The sequence below is a fragment of the Bufo gargarizans genome, chromosome 4 (assembly GCF_014858855.1).
Source record: "Bufo gargarizans isolate SCDJY-AF-19 chromosome 4, ASM1485885v1, whole genome shotgun sequence".
NCBI lineage: Eukaryota > Metazoa > Chordata > Amphibia > Anura > Bufonidae > Bufo > Bufo gargarizans.
Genome location: NC_058083.1, coordinates 366,525,852 through 366,546,893, shown reverse-complemented (window position 1 = coordinate 366,546,893; position 21,042 = coordinate 366,525,852). Strand labels below are relative to the sequence as shown.

The 21,042-nt window shown below is 41.1% G+C and overlaps 1 protein-coding gene across 2 annotated transcripts in view; it reads left to right on the top strand.

Annotated features, from left to right (window-relative positions):
- LOC122934105 (synaptojanin-2-like) overlaps window positions 1-21,042 on the top strand; it is a 237,525-nt gene that overhangs the window by 125,229 nt on the left and 91,254 nt on the right. For both annotated transcript variants that reach the window (XM_044289307.1, XM_044289305.1), the window contains exons 7-13: window positions 3,135-3,231; window positions 9,399-9,571; window positions 16,649-16,730; window positions 17,177-17,329; window positions 17,849-18,014; window positions 19,140-19,331; window positions 19,868-19,952. In XM_044289307.1, coding sequence (XP_044145242.1) covers window positions 3,135-3,231; window positions 9,399-9,571; window positions 16,649-16,730; window positions 17,177-17,329; window positions 17,849-18,014; window positions 19,140-19,331; window positions 19,868-19,952 — 948 coding nt within the window. The remainder of the gene's footprint in view (window positions 1-3,134; window positions 3,232-9,398; window positions 9,572-16,648; window positions 16,731-17,176; window positions 17,330-17,848; window positions 18,015-19,139; window positions 19,332-19,867; window positions 19,953-21,042) is intronic.

The following is a 21,042-nucleotide window of genomic DNA, read 5'->3' as shown; positions in this document are numbered from 1 at the left end:
GCTGCCATGTCCGGGCTACAAGAAGATAAATATAGCTGTATTATCCTCCTTGAAGCACATGACCTCAGTAATCCATGCAGAATGATGACAGTCATGCAAGTGTTGGTTTGGGAGGGATTGAAATACTTGTTGAACAATTCTGCACAACAGGAAGCATTGGGCACCAGATACATTTGGATGTTAAACCTCATCATTTTTGTAGGACGGGGAAATAGATTATTATGCCTGTTTTTGGTGTGGAAAAGTTGCAAATTAATTTTTTTTTTATTTTTTTATTGCCATTGCTTCTTTTCTAGTCGCATTTAGCATTTTGTGCCACCCTTCACAACTTTATGAAAAGGTAGCATGTTGAGGGTGGAGTGTGGAAAGTACCCTAGGCCGCAGCTCGTTTATCATTATTTTCACCAGAAACGGCTCCAAGCTGTAGTAGATTTCATTCTTGTGCACAAACTGCCTGAGGAGCCTGCACCTCATCATAAGTTACATGGCTCTTCTGGCAAAACAGGCCCGATCAAGACCGGCATAGCAGATGCTGATTCATCAAGTCAGTCTAAACTAGGTCTTTACTGCCGGAGGAACCATGTCATTTATGATGAAGAGGTACCATCATTGTTGTCCAGGCCAGTCTCATTAGGGTACTTTTCACACTTGCAGTAGAGTGATCCGACAAGCAGTTCCATCACCGGAACTGCCTGCCGCATTCAGCAATCTGCATGCAAACGGATAGCATTTGTAGACTTTTCCGCATGCGGATCCATCTCACAAATGCATTGCAAGAACGGATCAGTCTGTTTGTTAAATGGACAATTGGATTTGTTTCTATTTTTTCCCCACATGTTTAAAGGTCTGCGCATGTGCAGACTGGAAGGACTGGAAGGACAGATCCGGCATTGCAGTATTTTTTATACATTTCAATGTAAATTAATGCTGGATCTGGCATATCGGCAAGTGTTCTGGTATTTATTTCCGTCCTGTAAAGTAAAAAAAGACTTCCTGATGCTTCCTGAACGGATTGCTCTCCATTCAGAATGCATGGGGATAAAACTGATCAGTTATTTTCCAGTATTGAGGAACTAGGACGGAACTCAGTGCCGGAAAAGAAAAATGCTAGTGTGAAAGTACCCTAAAGTTTGTTTTATATATTATTCTTTTGAACCACAATTCAAAAACAATGTCTGATTTTCATCAGTTGATTTCCAGTAATGTTTTATTACTACTTTTGTCAGTTTCAAGTTATTTCAGCGACCATTGTGGATTTTTCTTTCTTCAACTGAAGGGTACCAACAATTTTGTCAACCTGCTCCGCTTCTTCTGCTCTATAACATGCTGCCTGCACATTGCACTGCATTTTGTGGTGATTGGTCTTTTGCAAAGTGATGTTAAAGTCTAAGATTAGGCTGTTTGGCAACTCCATATCATCTAACCTAATTTCAACTTTTTATTACTTATATTCCTTGTAGAGTGCAAACATCATACACATTATCTAGGATAAAGTAAGGGCATGCACTAGATGTTTTTTTCCAAAGGGATAATGTAATGAATAGTGATTTTGAAGGGTTTTTGACCATATCTGCCCACATTTAGTAATGCTGTCTAAAAGTAAGACACTGTAAGCTTGGTCCAACCTCTTTGTGTCCACCGTTGAGGCTAGTGATTTGGCTGCAGCGGTCACATGTTGTTGATTTGGTGTCACCTCTTCCCATCTGAACAGTTATGTCATATACACAAGATGTTCACCACTGCGCTTTACTGGGCTACTTTTGTTACTCCCATAGAAGTAAATGGAGAGATCAGTGCATGCGAGGCCACTCTCCCTGCACATTGTCTAATTTTAAGTGTTTGCCCCTTTCCCAAAGCTTTGCCTCTTTTTCTGCTAAGCCATGCATCAAAAGCATCTAAAACACTTAACAAATGTGGTGCAATGTACATAGGGCAGCTTTTTTTTATGCAAATTGCGCCAGAATTCTGGAGCACTGTGATTAGTAAATTTCCTCTAATTTAAAATGCCACTAGAAGTCTCTTCAGTGAGCTTTATTAAGATCCACAGCTTGTACAGTACCGTATGTCTATTATTAACAGAACAAAAGTTTATTTTGTGACTTCAAAGTAGGGTTGTCACGATCCCAAAATTTTGCTTCAATACCATAAAAAAATATTGCGACACTCGATACAATTCGATACCATGCGGAAAAAAACACGCCAAAAAGCTGCGTGCATTCCGCATTTTATGGAACATCTGGCCCATAATAGAAAAGGTCCTATCCTATTTTTTTGTGGGGAAAAGGTGACAAAAAAAGTCGCATTGCAGTTTTGTTTTTTGTTTTTTTTACTATTACAGCTTTCAGCTCATAGGACATATTATAATAGTTTGCACATTTCCGGGTGTGACAATGTAATATATTTTTGTGTTTTTATATTTTATATGTAAAATTAGGAAAGGGGAGATTTAAACTTTGGTGTGTTGTTTTTTTTTTAAACGTAACTTTTTATTTTTACATTTTTTTTTTTTTTTACTTACTATTTATTAGCCCCCTTAGGGGCTCGAAACTGGGATCTTTTCATCCCTTGTCCTATTCACCCTAATAGAGCTCTATGAGGGTGAATAGGACTTCACACTCTCCCTGCTGCTCTGTGCATAGTACACACGGCAGCAGGGAGCTTACCATGGCAGCCAGGATTTCAGTAGCATCCTGGCTGCCATGGTAACCGATCGGAGCCCCACGATTACACTGCTGGGTCTCTGATCAGGTTCGGCACTCCTCCTACCCTGTCTCTTGTCATTGGCAGCGGCACAGGGGGGAGGGAGGGACTGCCTCTTCCCCTGTGCTGCTGAGGACAACATGGCACGCTCTGAGAGCAGCGTGTGCCATGTTGTCTAACAGTAGCGCAGCCTAGTATCGTTAAATAGTAAGACCCGGTATCGTATCGATCCGGGTCTAAAAGAATCGATTTGGTATCGAAACTTTGATACCCGGTGCAACTCTACTTCAGAGTGAAGGTTTATTCGTCCAGTCCATTAAAAATTGCATCCAATTTTTTTCAATCCCTGAACACTAGAATCGTGTCATTGGAAAGTAAGAAATTACTAGACTGAACTGGACATAATCAAAATATATGGTTTTGTTTCTTACTAGACATATGATGTTGATGAAAGAACAATATGGCAAGCAAGTCATTGTTAATCTTCTGAGAAGCAAAGGAGGTGAAGAAGTTTTAAGTCGTGCCTTTAAGGTAGGAAGTGATCTTAATATGTTTTAAGAATTTATACTTTTTCCAGTTTGATGTAAATATTACTTATCATATTGAAGCCATAAAAACATTGACGGAACACACATGGAATGAAGTAGTAAACAAACAAAAAAGTCTTAAGCAAACCAGAATGTTTTATTTAGATTCTTTAACGTAGCCCAGTTTTGTTTTGATGACAGATTCGGACACTTGCCGTTCTCTCAATTGGCTTTATGCGATAGTCGCCTAGAATTATTTTTCAATAGTCTTGAAGAAGTTCCCGGAGATACTGAACACTTGATGGTTGCTTTTCCTTTACTCTGCGGTCCAACTTATATCAGACCATCTCAATTGGGTTAAGGTCAGGTGAATGTGGAGGCCATATCCTCTGACACTGCACTCCATCACTATAATTCTTGGTCAGGTAGCACTTGGATAGCCTGTAGGTGTGTTTGGTATCATTGTCCTATTGAAAAATAAGGATCCCACTAAGCACAAACTAGATGGGCTGGCACGTTGTTGCAGAATGCTGTGGTAGCCATCCTGGTTAAGCATGCCTTGAGTTTTTCATATGTCACCAGCCTAGCACCATCACACCTCCTCCTGCATGCTTCACGGTGGGAGCCACATATGAAACCATCTGCTCACCTTTTCTGCAACTCACAAAGACATGGTGGTTGGAACCAAAAATTTGACCATAAAGGCAATATTCTCTTAGTCTACTCTGAACAGTTGATGTTGAATTGTGTGTGGTACTTGATCTCTGTAAAGCAATTATGTAGTAAATTGAGATGCTGTTAATTTGTGGGTTTTGAGGCAAGTAACACTAATAAATCCTCTGGAGCAGAGGCATCGGTATTCAAACAGCCAGAATACGGAGTCTTACGACTTTTTTGCCAAAAACTGCCATAAGCGGTCATGATAAATGAACCTCACTCTGGTTTGTTTAAACACCTTTTTCTTTGCTTCATCTTTTGTTTTTAAAATATGAATCTACAATGTATAAAAACTAAAATAATAACCATGAAATGAGAAGGTGTGTCCAAAATTTTGACTGGTACTTTAAGGCCATTTTGGCGTTTATGGCATATCCACAACGCATTTGGCTATGTTCCATAGAAGTGAATGGAGAGACCACTGCATGCATGCTCGCCTTTCCATTCATGGCAGTGTGAGATAGGGCCGTTCCCAGAGAACGTATCCTTATCAGAATTTTATGGCATATCCTGTGGATGTGTTTATAAATCTCCAGGTAAGAATAACCCTTTAAAGGCTATGTCAACCAAACAACATTTTTTCAATTAGTCTTTATCAAAAATATTGAGCTATTGTGTCACAAACGGTTAACTGTTTTTCTAGTTGTGAGAATGTACTTTTTTGTTTTAAGTATTGAGCTATAATGAGTGTTTGTATAATGTCAGAGATAAGGAGTCTGTCAGGTGAGCTGGCTGACAGGAGCAGAGAAAAAAATATATACAGAGCCTGCCACTAGAGAAACTCATCCTTGTACAGAGAAAACTGCGCTAAATGTTTAATAAAAACCAATTGAATAAATGATTTTTGGCTCAGTAAAATGCAGTATATGTAAAAAAATAAAAAAAATAATAACATTTTTTTTCCAACTAAAAATTCCTCCAAAGGTGTACAAAAGCCTACAATGTTCTGCATTTATACAAAACAAATGTAGTGCAAATAAGACCAAAGACATCTATTGAGAAATTAACAAATGTCCATCAAATTAAATTATTCTCTCTCTCTCTCTCTCTCTCTCTCTCTCTCTCTCTATCTATATCTATATCTATATCTATATCGGGGACTCGCTCTGGTAGACAGGATTAGCGGACGCAGTATAGAGGCGACAACAAGTTCTTTGGATCAAACAGTTCAGTGTTTTATTCGCACTTTAGGCAAGTGACAAAACAAGCAGTCGTGTTCAAACAGTGTTGCGATGTTGGTGGCAATTCTGCCTCAAAGAGGACTTGCTGATAGCAGCACTAACCTGTTTTCACGCCAAGTAAGTCTTCATCCAGACACAAGGCTCCCAGATCCCAACACAGAGACCAGGCTTCTGAGCCCAGCTGCCTATTTAATGACAGCCAGGTGCTGCCAAAACCTAGACCGGCATTTAAACTCTGGTCCGGTACTTGACCTTACCTGGCTGTAAATCAACTGTATAAACCTATACTGGCTATAAATATATATATATATATATATATATATATATATATATTGCTACACACACTTCTTGTCCAAGTATTTTCTACTTCTTGGCATGCAGTTTTGCACTCTCCTATGTGAGGCTGCCCTCTCTTGTCCTCCTGTTATCTCCCTTTTTTTCACTAGCGATAGACTGGCAGGATTACTTCTGGTTTCGGGGATGGCACGCAGCTTGGAATGCATGGAGGATTCATATGCATTCTAGTGATTTTAGTAATGATGCATGCTGTTTTTCTGATTATGTTGCTGCTCATTGGCTGTTAAGATGAGAAGAATGTAGGGGGTCTGTGATTTGGTTGGCTTATATTTGTTACACATGTATACCATTTCCTGCTACTGGCCATTCGCCTTCTAAATAGCTGGTCACACTCTGATATCATAACCCTTGGAGAAAACTATAGGTGAAATGTAACATTAGGGTGCAGCTAATGTGCGGGTCAGTATATAGCAATACATTTTTTAATGTTCATATATTATAACCAATTCTATTGATGCCATCTGGTCTACTCCTGTTTTATGTGTGCACTAGGTATTTTGCTCCTATAGTATTTTTGGGGCTGTATAAATTGTTGTAACTTTTCTGTACTAAATGCTTAACATTTTGTGGTGGTTATCCATTAAAGCTTTGTGAATCGGGTTAAGCGGACTTCGTGTTTCAAATTTGTCAGACAAGGTTCGGGTTATCTAAGAATTCTGTTATGGATTCTGCTACCACGGGCCATAACTTACGGTCCGTGGTAGCGGAATCCATAACGGAATTCTTAGACAACCAGTACCTTGTACACTGAACTTGAAACACAAAGTTCGCTCAACCCTATTTGTGAACCCATGTATGCAACTGCTTTTCCTAAGTAGCCACTCTCTCTATGTATTTTTTTTCCTGCAAGATTGCTTAGGTGTGCGTTTATTACTGCAGTTTTCAGACCCTTTAACTTTTTTTCACCTTTTATTAATTTGCGGCCTTGTACTAAAAAAAAAAAAAAAAAAAAAAAATTGCCCTCCTCAATCTACAGACAGTATGCAATAATGAGAAAGTGAGAACAGAATTTTAGAAATGTTTGTAAATTACTGTGTTTATAAGACACACCTGATGATAAGATGCACTCAGGTTTTAGAAGAGGAAAATTTGTGTAAAATATTTTTCATCAGACCTCTAAAACAGGGACACGGTTCACACCTCCATGTCAGACCCCATATCAGAGATAAAATAAAGAACTTCACTTACCTCTCCTGCTCCACCGCTCCTCTCCAGGTGTGGCAATCGCTCCTCCAGTCGCACTCACTTGTCTTCTACGGCCTGCGCTGCACTGTCACCTGACTGTGCGCAGCGTCGAGTCATAGTGCGCGCACTACGTCCTGACACTGTACGCGGCCAAGACCTGCAGTGCACTGTGGGCCAGAGAAGAAGAAAAGGGAGGGTGAGTACCTGCAGCACTCGCAGAGCTTAATCGGCTCCCTGCACCGAATATATACTAGCGAGCCTAGACATAATCATTCAGACCCTTTGCTATGACACTTAAAAGTTACCTTTTTGGTGGGTTTTGTTTCTCTTGATCATCTTTTAGATGTTTCTACACCTTGATTGGATATGATTTGGAAATACACAAATACTGTCTGTTGAGATCAGAGACATGAAAGGGTGGAGACGCACAAGATCTGGAGAAGGATACAACTTTTTTCTGCTCCACTAAAAGTTCCCAAGAGCTTTTAAATAGAAGATGTTTGGAACATCCTAGAGTTGGCTGCCCCACCAAACCTAAGTGATCAGGGGAAAAGGTCCTTGGTAGGGGAAGTGACCAAAAACCCAACTACCACTCTGGCTGAACTCCAAAGATCCTGTGTGCAGATAGAAGAATCTAAGGCAGGGCTCAGACCTGAGCGTTCGGGATGTCGCGCTCTGTATGCGCGATTGTACAGGCGTTTGCAATCGTGCATATAGAGACAAGCGAGTGCCCATTGTCGCGCGTTCCCGCTGAAGTCTATGTACGAGAACGCGCGACAAGACGCCCCAAAGAAGCTCATGTACTTCTTCGATCGTACGCACTGTAAAACGCTCAGGTGAGAACCATTCCCATAGGGAATCATTGGTTCTTGCCTGTTGAGCGTTTTACAGCGCGTAGGAACGCGCTGTAAAACGCTCAGGTCTGAACCCAGCCTAATAGAAAGTCAATCATCATTGCAGCACTCCACCAATCTGGGCTTTATGGCTGGAAAGAAGCCTCTGTAGTCTGATTAAACCAGTATTGAACTTTGTGCCCTCAATTCTAAGCGTCATGTTTGGAGGAAACCAGGCACTGCCCAATACCATCCCTACAGTGAAGCATGGTAGTGGCAGCATCATGCTGTGGGAGTGTTTTTCAGCAGCTGGGACAGGGATACTGGTTAGAGTTAAGGGAAAGCTGAATGGAGCAAAGTACAGAGATATTATTAATGAAAACCTGTTCCAGAGTTCTCCGGAACTGAGACTGGGCTGAAAGTTTACCTTTCAACAAAACAATGACCTTTAATCCTACAGCCAAGACAACACAGGAGTGGCTTAAGGACAACTATGTAAATCTCCTTGAGTGGCCCAACCAGGGTCTTGACTTGAACCCAATCGAATATTTCTGGAGAGACCTGAAAATGGCTGTCTACCGATGTTCCCCATCCAGCCCAACAGAGCTAGATATGATCTACAAAGAATAATGGCAGAAAATCCCCAAATCCAGATGTGCAAACCTTGTGTCATCATACTGAAGAAGGCTAGAGGCTATAATCACTGGCAAAGGTGCTTCAACTAGGTTCTGAGTAAAGGGTCTGAATACTTAGGTAAATGCTGTATTTTAGTTATTTCTTTGTTTTAACAAAGAAAAATCTTTGCTAATTTATTAAACTCTGTTTTAACTTTGTCATTATGGGGTACTAAGTACAGAATGATAGGGAAAAGTGTAAACTTTATTTAAATTGTATTTTAACACAAGGCCGCAACATAATACATGTGAGAAAAGTTAAACGGTTTGAAGATTTTCCGAATGCACAGTATACCATTTGCCCAGTAAGTTGAATAAATGTTGATTCGACATAATGCATTAGTATGGATAATGGGTGAGAGGGAGAAAGAAAAAGAAAAGAGATTGGTTCTCTTACTGGGTGTTAGGGGCCAAGTAGGAATAAGAGAAATAGGAGGTTGTGTCCCACTGCATTGTAAGCAAACTAATATTGTAACAAACAGTTTATTTGAAATCATTTCACCACCTCTAAACAAATGGAAAGTCCACTCTGGATTAGTGTTGCCTGGAGGTGAGTGAATGGAGGCCAGGTGTGAATTAGTCCATAAATGAAGAATACTCCAGCATCCACATGGCTGAAATAAAAAACACTTCTTTATTACAAAAACATTAAAAACAAGATGTTCACAGCTGCTTAGTCATAGAATGTTATGATCAACAGAATTCTGGCCTGTAGAAAAGTCCTTAGTCTTAACATGTACATGATCAACATATAACTTTCTGCTGATATTGTACAAGTCATGACTAAGGGCCACTCTATAGGCCAGAAACTCATCAGCAGTTTTTCTTTTGAGATGTGCACATAATTTTTTTTCCATCCATGTGGATGCTGGAGTTTTCTACATTTAAAAATGGTCTATCCCATAGACTTGCATATGACTTACTGTATAAACATTTACGTATTTTTCACTCTAGAAGACTCACTTGACCATAAGAAGCAACTAGGCTTTAGAGGAGCACAATAAGAAAAAAAGAAAAAAAATCTTCATCAGACCTGAGATCAAACACCTATTATTTATTAGACTCCTAATCTATATCTGACCTGAAATCTGACAAAAAAAATATAACGTACCTCTCCGACACTAAAAATATGGTAATAAGATAAATATGTCAGGGTGATTTGCATTTGTCATTAGTTCTATGTATCACTTGCTAAAATATATTGTCATTCATGTTTCTTTGTAGAAACTACTGTGGGCATCTTTACATGCAGAAGATGTTCCCATGATAAATTTTGATTACCACCAGCTTGTGAAAGGAGGAAAAATTGAAAAACTTGAGCACCTACTAAAACCTCAGCTGAAGCTGAACATCGAAGAGTTTGGCATCTTCACCAAAGGAGAGAACCTACCAAAACGGTAACTACTTCTAATACCTAGACAAGCTTCTACAAAGCTTTTAAAGGGAATCTGACACCTTGATTTTGGACTATTATCTACAGTAATACTTGCATAGTAATGTAGATAAGGAGTCCAGATCACAATTTTTTGTTTTCCCACTGCTTCACGTTCCCTTGCTGTCAGCATTCATAGCTGCTTTGAAAGACAGTCTGGACTGCTGTGCTGTTCTAAAATAGTGGAGAGGACTCGTTTGTGCATGCACAGCAGTTCTGACAATATATTTCAACGCAACTCTGAGCGCTGACAGCAGGGGAACAAGGGGTAGTAGAAAAATTAAAAAAAATAGCAACATAAGGACTCCATATATGCAGTACTACTCATGTGTGTACTCGTGCAGTACTACTCGTGTAGATAATAGTTAAAAATTGGGTTGACAGATTCCCTTTTAAGTGCAAATATTTTCTTAGTAAAAAAAAAACGTAAGGAATTGTTCATTTCTCCAGCCCAGCCACGCCCACTGTGAAGGAGCCCAGCACCGCCCAGCATACTCTGAATCTCCTCCTTGCTCCCCAAGGTCACCAAGTTAGAGCGCCGTAATTTCGCGCATGCGAAAGTACGCGGCATGTCAGTGCCGGCATAGTGGGCGTGGCTGGGCTCCAGAAGCGTTAGTAACAGCCCCTTGGGCTCTTTACTAGCCTCATTTACATATATAAAAAATAGTTTTTTTTGCTCACGGCTATGAAGATGTATATTGCGGATGCGCTAGCAGCGGTCTGGCAGCGCATGTCCGCAGCTCTATAGGCAAAATCCAGGTGACAGAATCCCTTTAATGTTAATTGATAAACTGCTCTTTGTGGTCTTTTTTTTGTCATTCAAACATCTGAAAAACGAACTGACAAAAAAACAGGGATGTTTTATCTATGGCCATACTTGACTGCTCCAGCAGGGGAAATCGCTTGGCCAGTAGATATACCTTTAGAGAAGTCGGTGGAATTGGAAATAAAGCAATGTAATGTAACTTTCTATATACACTCCTCAACATTGAAATTGCAACACCAAGAAAGAAACGTCATGGCATTATGGAAATCACAGGATCGATAAACATGTAAATGATGTGCGAATGATAAAAACTAGAAACAAAGTATTAAAAACAAATCTATTAATTCAGTATCGAGTATGAGCGCAGAAGTATCTGCACTTATGTGCCTTGGCATGCTATCAATTAGGTTATTAACGGTTGTCTGAGAATGAATCTGACATTCTAAATGCACTTGGACATGCAGACCATCAAGAGCCTCTGCTGGCAGCTCCCATTTGCAATTGCCATTTAATGATGTCCCAGATATGCTTGATGGCAGACACTGCAGGCTATGGTAGCATGTTTAGGCCATGCAGGCTGCTAAGGGTAGTATAAGCAACATGTGGCCTGGCATTGTGCAGTTGAAAAATGTCTCCTGGAACACTTTGAAGAAATGGCCATACCACTGGTTCCACAACCAAATCACTGTAACGCTAAGCTGTTAGTGTACCTGAATAAAAAGACTAGATGGCTGGGCTACTGTACACTATACTATTCCACACTATAATCTGGGGAGTAGGACCATGTTACCATTACCTTGGTAAGGGCTCTTCATGGCTTTGCATTTGTGGTCCAGACCGATCTCCAGCTATCATTGCATCCAAGACAAAAGCGAGACTAATCACTGAAGAAGATAGACCTCCGTTTCAGCCTCCATAGTTGATTTGCTGTGCACCATGAAAGCCTTTGAGAGCGGTGGTGTGAAGTCAAGCGAACACCTATAGCTGGATATCTGGCTCATAGATCACCTTCTAATGGCTTGTATAGAAACTTTTGCCACCTTAGGCTTGGGATATGATGTTCAATTTCAATTGCTGTACAGAAAGAATTGCTATGTGCTAATCAGACGATCAGTTCTTGCAGAGGTTCACCTCTTGCTGTCATTCTAGATCATTATTGTTCTTCGAACCACTGGGACACACAAGGTCTCTCAGTTCAAGGATTTTGTGCCTCTCCGTTTGTGACAAGTGGCAATAAATGGCATGTCGACGAACAGGAGGCATCATACAATTATCCCACATGATTTGATCTGATTTCTGAGGCTTTATGCAGCTAAAAACTTTTTCAATCTGGCTTTTATGCCAGATCAGTAGCAGATTTTTGTCACCATCTGCTACTTCCTCTATTTGTCTAACTTTAAGGCTTGTACTTCTTGGTGTTTCAATGGTAAGGAGTGTAGATTTATTCCACGTTTTAATTGTAAAATGGTCTTCATTGTTGACCATAGACATAAAATTGACCTTATGAGATTTGCTTGATCTTTAGAGTGAAGGTGGTCAAAGAAATGAGCTACTGTTTCTGTTGGCATATCCAGCAATTGTCGATTTCAGTAATGAGTAAGCAACATTGCAAGTATTAGATTGTGCTTATCCAACTGCACTAAAAAAACAATTCATGTCTTTGGATAGAGATGGCTATGAATAACGTTATTTATAAAAAAAAAAATATTTTGATGTTGAATTTGTAAAGAGTATGGTGGAGCTATATAAATATTATTAATAATATTCATTGTATGTTTGTCTTGATTGAGGACATGGGCATCACCTCTAGACAAGTATAATATAATATGACTGAAATGGCTGATGAGGCAAATGTGGTGCCCTGAGAGCCCTAACACAAATATAAAGGATAATGGAATGAACCACTTAAAGCTGAGCTGTACAACCTCTGTATTCAGATATACTGTATGGTACAATATATTGGAAGAGACAGTAGAAACTCCCACCAATATTTAGTGTCCCATTGAACTAGGTTGCTGTGTATGAGCATTAAGGGCTGCATTACATAATTTGATAAGAACTGTTTTTTGTCGCAATAAAAATGATATATACTGACGTTTGAGGCCCGAGCTTAAAAGCTGAGATGCTTGATAAAACCTTTACAAATCTAATTTGTTCAAACTGCAGTTTCACAGTATTGTTCTTTGTTGCCAGGAATTACAGGAGCATGAACTGCAGCACCTTGCAGAGTAACCACAAGGCAGATAGTAGGCAATTTCACTTACTGTTCTGAGACAGACGTGCTGCATTGCTGTTCTGTAATAGTGATTGCGTTATACAATCAAGCCTTATTCTGACCAAGAACAGGATCACTCACGTAAGAGGGGGAATATCATCTGCTATTCCTAGGTTGGGCAGACTTGTTTCTAGCCTGGATCTTAAATGGAATCTGTCAGGTTCATAATGTTGCCCTCTCTCAAGGTTGTATAGTGTAGCAGCAGACATGCTGATTTCAGCGATTTTATCACATTTTCAGTACTTATAGGGAAATCTTTGCAATGCTCAGCTGGCATTGCAGCAAGGAGTCTGGTGTATTCGTGATGGGTTAGCCCCGCCCTTCAACCTGTCAGAGGGAAGGGTTAACTCTGTATATCATGAATACATTGGGCTCCTTACTACAGCACTAGCGGTGCACTGCATGCCCTGTGAGTACTGAAAAATGACTACACGTAAACTCCTAAGTGACGAAAAGAAAGCAGCATTTGGGACTTGACAGGTTCCCGTAGGCAAGTCTGGCCTATTCCCTTCTGGCCAATCCTCCAGAAAAAGAAAAAAAAAACTGTAATGTAGTACACAGTTCTGACCACAATCTTTCTCCTACAAATCTAGCTGAGAGAGAAACAAAGCATAACATTTAATGGTTGTTCATTGATAAGTCCTATAAGGCTCCATTTATACATTGCAGTTTTAGTCTTTGTAAAAAAAAAAAAAAAAAAAAAAAAAAGCAAGAAAAAAATGTTGTAAAAACACGTGCTCTGTAGAAGTGAAGAAAGGGATTCATGGCCAATAAGTCTCCTCAAACTGATTAAGGCGCTCTCTCTCCCCATGGTGAGAGAGATAGTACCACCCCCCCCCCCCAATCTTGTACAAGTAAAACACATTAAATCAATGTGCTTCAACTGTAAAAACCACATGAATAATTCCCACATCACAATACAATAGCGTTCGTGGATGGATAACATAATAGATCACAAAGTTTAGTTAGTTCCCTGCCACAAAAACTCTGCCCATATCATCACCTATTTTATAGTTATACATCAATGTCTTCAGTAGTGGTGTAATTTCAAATTAATGGTCTCCTGAACAGGTAACTTGAGTTTTAACATGAATTTTATAAAGTGGGAAGCAAGTGTGCAGCTCACCGAGCGGACATGCCTAATGTGAACTCCATGCCACTTGCATAGATACAACCTTTGTTAGTGCTTTTTTTTCACGGCTCATTTGCATTGAAATTCACGTCTGCTTGGTGAAGATGCCTAGATCAGCGAAACATAGATCACCAGTCTCAATCTATTTGCCAATAATTCTAGAGATTTTTATCACAGCCCAGCCAGACAACATGACAGCAGCCAGCCCACCTCCTCTAGCCATCTTTCCTTAGAAGACCAGCCTTCTGATGACACAATAAATCAACCTAATAAATGTTTAAACATACAAGGAATGTTTAAAAAGGAACTTACCCAAGCTATGTCCCAGTTCACTGGGCAAGTTCTGGAGCTGGTTCAAAGGGTCTCCATAGGGTAAGTACTAGCATCAGATCACCAAGATCTCACTGATCAGTCGCATCAAGACTTAGAAGGTTCAGAAGCTTGCTGGAAAAACAGTTTCTGACCTTAGAGGTAGTCTCCTCTGTCTTTTTCCAGCTCTGTCTCTGCGACATTAGGCCGACCACCTCAGGGGTCGGCCGGTTAGGGTTCAGTCCGACAACGCCACAGCTGTGGCGTACCTCAATCACCAGGGTGGCACCCGGCAGCAATGGCGGAGACTGCACTGATTCTCAGCTGGGCGGAGAAACCTGTTCCGGCGCTGTCGGCAGTTCACATTCCCGGCGTCGACATCTGGATCGCAGACTTCCTTAGCCGGGAGCGTCTCCATCCCAGCTAGTGGGCTCTTCACCCGCAGGTCTTTCGAGCCATCTGCAAGAGGTGGGACGTGGATCGCATGGCCTACCGCTTCAACAACAAGGTCGAGGACTTTGTCGCAAGGTTCTGGGCCCTGGCGTGCGATGCCTTGGTGATTTCCGTGGAGTCAGTTCACGTTTCCTTATGTGTTCCTGCCTCTTCCTCTCATTCTGCATCTCCTCCTGGAGATCAGGTCCGAGGGACTGCTAGTCATTCTCGTGGCCCCAGATTTGCCATGCCGGGTGTGGCACGCATCTCTAGTGACCCTTCTCGCCGCCGAACCCTAGCGTCTTCCTCTTCGGGAGGACCTTCTGTCGCAGGGGCTGATCTTCCACCCAAATTGAGGGTCACTAAATTTAACAGCATGGCTGTTGAAGCTGCCATACTAAAGGCTTGGGGTTTCTTGGAGGTGGTGGTCCAGACCATGATTCGGGCCAGGAAGCTGTCATCTTCCCGAATCTACCACCGGACTTGGAAGTCCTACTTTAGTTGGTGCGAGCGGCAACGGCTGTCTCCCGTTCAGTTCTCCTTGCCGCGTCTCTTGTCTTTCCTGCAGTCGGGCATGGACTTGGGGCTCGCTCTCAGCTCCATTAAAGGACAAGTTTCAGCTCTCTCTATTCTTTTTCAGCGGATTTTAGCTTTGCTTTTAGTGGTTCAGACTTTTCTGCAGGTGGTTTGCGCCCCCTTATCATGCTCCGTTGGATCCTAGGGATCTTAATCTAGTGCTCAATGCTCTCCAGTCTTTACCGTTTGAGCCTTTGCAGCGGGTGACGCTTCGCTTCCTGTCCTACAAGGTGGCATTTTTGGTGGCTATCACTTCTATCCATAGGGTTTCGGAACTCGCGGCTCTGTCATGTCGGTCGCCTTTCCTTTTCCTCAATCAGGATAAGGTGGTCTTTCGTCCTGTTCAGGCCTTCCTTCCGAAGGTGGTGTTGGAATTCCATCTAAATGAGGAGATTATCCATCAGGAGAGATCGCTTCACTCTCTGGATTTGATACGGGCCATTCGCTTCTATCTGTCACAGACGGAGTCTTTCCGGCGGACGGATTCTCTGTTTGTGATTCCGGAAGGGCTGGCAGCGTTGAAGACTTCAATTTCCCTATGGATTTGTTTGGCGATTGTGGAAGCGTACCGGGCCCCACCCTTCCGGGTGACTGCTCATTCGGCTCAGGCAGTGGGGGCCTCTTGGGCGCATCACGGGGCTTTGGCCCTTCCGCTATGGAAGGAGGCGACCTGGTAGTCTTTGCACACCTTTTCCAAATTTTACAGGGTTGCACACCTTTGCGTCGGCTGATGCATCTTCAGGGCGTAGGGTTTTGCAGACAGCGGTTCTCCGATTGGCAGGAGGGTTCTTTGTTATGCCCACCCCGGGGACTGCTCTGTAACGTCCCATGGTCAAGCCTGTGTCCCCCAATAATACGGATGTGAAAACTAGATTTTTTTACTTGCCGTAAAATCTGTTTCTTTTCCGTTCATTGGGGACACAGCTCCTACCCTTTATTTGTTTATGGGCCTCTTTGGTGCTGGATTTGTACATACTTTGGTTTTCCTGTTTTGTCTTGCTCCTCCTACTGCTTTTGCACTAACTGATTTAGCTTAGTCCCTGTAGGAAGGGTATAGCTGAAGGGGAGTAGCTTACACTTTTTTTGTGCTTAGTGTACGCCTCTTAGCGGTAACAGCTATACCCATGGTGAAGCCTGTGTCCCCCAATGAATGGAAGAAAAACAGATTTTACGGTAAGTACAAAAATCTAGTTTTGTGCTGCAGCCCCTTCTGTCCCCCTGGGATGACACCTTTTCACAATGGATACTGTGTATAAATTTCTATTCTGCCCCTAACATGGTGGCTGGACGGGCATGCGGCTAGACCCCTCTTGTTATCCGCTTCCATTGTGTAATACTGTGTGAGCATAAGGGGCGCTCTTAAAGCCTATTAGTAAGTTGAATATCGTGCTGTTTACAGCTCATTTCTGAGTTACTATAAAGTGCCTAACCCCTATATACCAAACATTTTCCACAGCAGTGCATTTATACATTAAATAATCTTCTTTAATATGTTGCCAATACTGAAGTCTAAACAAGTTGTTTTTGTTGTTTTTTTTTTATCTGTGAAAAGTTTACAAAATGGGACCTTCCGCATCAACTGTCTAGACTGTCTACACCGCACTAATGGTGTTCAAGCCTACATCGCACTTGAGGTAGGTTCTCACTACTTTCTATATTATGTGAGACTTTGATTGAAACGTAAATGTTTTTTTCCCCTCTGATAATAATTATAGTTATTTAAAGTTGATACTGTAGTAAGAGACTTTGCAGTACGTTTGTTTTACATCAGACCAATTGTTTTCCTAATTAGTGCCTGTTTAGTAGGGCAAGGGTCTGGAATTTAGGGAATTTTCATTTTAATACTGGTTTTGTGAATTAATTACAGCACTTAATGTGCTACTTTCCGATAGGATGTGTAATTCTTTTTGGATGTGGCTTAGTATTAGATTATCCCTTTTTCCCCTTTTATAATGCAGTATGGTAAAATAGTAATACAATAGTGTGTATTATAACTGTAGTTTAGATCTTAACTGCAAGTTTTTATGGTAATTGTTTTTGATCAGTGAGAAATGTACTTCTTTTCTTTTTTCATATTTAGGTTCTACAGACCCAACTTGAGAGTCTTGGATTGGTTGATATGAAGTCTGTGGTTGATCGCTTTGATGAGTCTTATAAATCTATGTGGTCTGTGAATGGCCACAACCTCAGCATGATATTTACTGGAAGTAGAGCTCTGGAGGGTAAAGCTAATGTATGTGTGATCAGATATAATGTTTATATACCAAAAGAGTTCTAACACCATGACACAAATCTGTGCTTATATGAGGTTACATCAGACTGACATCAGCAACAGTAGCAATACTTTAATTGCCTATACAGGCTTGGTATCTGTATTAAAAGGGGTTATTCAGGATTTTTTTCCCCCCACCATCATTCAGCAGCTGTGTCTTCTAGTCACCTGGTCACTATCTCTGTATTGGTAGACCTTCCCACATAATGTGCATGTAATAGAAAAGAGGGAAAGTACAACAACATATTTCCAATTAGATATACAAAAAAAGTTAAAAGCTGGTTGTTTATGGTAAAATAAAAAAAAAATAATCTGAAACTGGTAGATCGGTGAAGTCTGTCTACTAGTTCTTCTACAAGAATCTTCTCCTCGACCGGATAATCACTGAACTTGTGTATTGATTTCAGTAGTTGCCTTCAATGGGCTAGAGCCGAGAACCATGTTGATTGTTTGTAATACTTAATGTATCTTTTATTAAAGGTTGGAAAACTCAAAGATGGAGCTCGTACAGTTTCTAGGACAATACAGACAAACTTCTTTGATGGTGCAAAGCAAGAAGCTATTGATCTGCTGCTCATGGGAGATTTCTATAGTGATGAATATGCAGACAAAGGGAGGATGTTAATGGACAGTTCTGCTCTGCTTGGTAATATCAATCCAGCAATTTCCATTCATTAATCCAAGATCCTTACAATAGTACTTAAAAAATTTACATATAACCGTATCGTCAAAAACAAAGAACAATTTCCAGTACAGTAAATGCAAAAACATGTTGAAAGGGAAATTTGGAAGTCAGTTTTGCAGGATTCTGTGATTGCCGTAATTTGCTCCAAGTTTATCAAATGTCACATGATTATTGGTAAATTTGATTAATCTTTAAAGGGGTTCTTCTGCTTTATAAATCACTGCTGAGCCATATGCTACTTTGGAACACGTCACTGCTGAGGCCTGTGATAGGCCTCAGTGGCGCACATGACCACGTCTGGATGTTCACAGGCCAGGGACTGGAAAGAGTGTGGATCAGACCCTTGACAGTATTTTATTTGTTTTGTCACATCACAGTATTGGCCAAATATAAAAGGGATTATAAAGCTGAACAACTGCTTTTAAGTCTAACCCTTCTTAAAGGGAACCTGTCAACGGGATTTTGTGTATAGAGCTGAGGACATGGGTTGCTAGATGGCCGCTAGCACATCCACAATACCCAGTCCCCATAGCTCTGTGTGCCTTTATTGTGGAAAAAAACAAACAGGATACATATGAAAATTAACCTGAGAGGAGTCCTGTATGTGAGATGAGTCAGGGACAGGACTCCTCTCAGGTTAATTTGCATATGTATCATATCGGGTTTTTTCCACAATAAAGGCACACAGAGCTATGGGGACTGGTTATTGTGGATGTGCTAGCGGCCATCTAGCAACCAATGCCCTCAACTCTATACCCTAAATTCCAGTGACAGGTTCCCTTTAAGATGTTACTCCACTTTCTATGCCACCCAGTTATTGAAGTAAGATTTGCAACAATTTTTACGGCTTTTTGCAGCAAATGCTTACGGCAGAATCTTGCATGAGATTCTTTCTACAGTTAGCCACTTTTTTTTTCAGATCTTTTCTTTTTATTAGAAAGTTTACTCGACATACAGTATCAAACAATGCCAATCCTTGGACATTACAAATAAGTACAGAAACTTCAATTTCTACAGTTAGCCACTTTGGTTGTGAGTTTATTTTTATCTAGACATATAGTAAAAAAACGATAATGTTTGTTTTAGTGAATCCAAGTGTTTTAAAGTCCATGTCAGAACGTCAGTTTCAGTTTACAAATTTTAAAAAGACTCGTGTTGCTGTGGGAACCTGGAACATAAATGGAGGAAAGCAATTCCGAAGCAATGTCCTTGGCACAAGTGAGCTCACTGACTGGCTACTGGATGCTCCCAAACTATCTGGACTTCCTGATTTTCAGGGTAAGTTGAGCGGCCATGTTATAAATTCTAATTTGCAAAATAGATTAAAATTAAACTGCAATGTTTCATTTTCTTAGCTTTGCCTTCCTTTGCCAATTAGGTGCATCCTCCTGCAGTCCATGTGCTTAAACACTACTCTACGGCAGCTGGGAGCTTCCATAGATTTCTAGAAAACTTGTGTAAATGAAGATAAATTAGTCTCAGCTGTTGGCCACACCTTTTTCTGCCTTTGCCATGCGTTCTTTTGGAAAAGTTGCGGGAGCAGTGTAAAAGACGCAACTTTTTTTTCCGTCAAATAGTTGCATTTAAAAAGCCACAAGCAGACAGCTTGCAACTTTTTAAAGTCACCTATCTGGCGCAAGGGAGATTATAAATCTCCCCTAGAGTTACTACTGTGTATTTAAAAATGTTCACCAAATCCGTGGAGATAACCTTATGTACGAATAGTCTTTTCTGTGTGACTTGTAGTTTGTTGTGAAGCTTTGTAAACTGTAAGTCATAAGTACTATTTTTTATTTATTTTTTATGCCTTACAGATGGTGATGGTGGCCCCCCAGACATATTTGCTGTAGGATTTGAGGAAATGGTTGAACTAAATGCAGGAAACATTGTTAGCACAAGGTTAGCCATAATTATGAAACGCAAAGATTGAAGAACTATAGGCTTGTGAATTTGACTGATTGCAATTGCAAGAACATACATATTGTTCCAAGAATGACATTGGTCATCCCCTACCAACTTTTTTGACTTTTTCAGACCAGTCTTAATGGGGACTTGATGTAGTACAGCCTGTTGCCCCCCCCCCCCCACTTTGCCGATGAGCCACCCTGCCATTAAAGGGAAGCTGTCACCTAGAGAATAGCTATTAAATCAGTATGTCCTTATAGTACTTCATATCTTCTTTCCATATGTTTTTCTCTTTTTTTGGAGCTTGTATTATATCTTCATAAAATTCACTTTAATCCATATGTAACGGAGGCATTAAGGTGTCCAGAGGGATGTTATTTTCATTCAAAGGTGCCCAGGAACTCCTCCATTGAGTGCCCTGGCCCACCTGAAAACCCACCACCACAGAGCTTAAGCACGCCTCTCTCCGCTCATACACTATCCCCCCAGTAGCCCTGTTGCCACACTCCCTCCCCCCGTTACTTCACTAGCAGCCAATAACCCATACACCCTTTTCCAGAGCCAACAGGCGCAATGCCGAACACTGCCTGCGCTTTTCCAGTTCAATTGATGGCATCAGCTTCAACTGTTTCACTGGGCATGCACCGTGCCCAGTGACATTTTCGGCGCATGCCCAGTGAAACAGTAAGAGTACCTTTCACCAGACTTTAATAATTGAGATAAGTGCCTGTACTTCTGGGGTACCCCTCGCTGATGCTGCCACCCTGCCTGTTTTGTTAAAATAGTGCTACACTTCGCTGTGCCTCCCAGTATTTTCCCCGCTCAGTATGTTAATACTGAGCATCGGAGCAATGGGGAGGAGATGCAGTCTTTCTCCCTTAGCTGAGATGCTCTCTGATGTGATTGGACAGCGCTACAACCAGGGGAGAAAGACGCCCACAGAGAGAGACTGAATCTCCTCCCCATTGCTCCGATGCTCAGTATGAGCGGGGAAAATACCGGGAGGCACAGCATGGCGTAGGAGCGCTATTTTAACAAAACAGGGAGGGTGGCAGGTACTTATCTCAATTAATAAAATCCAGTG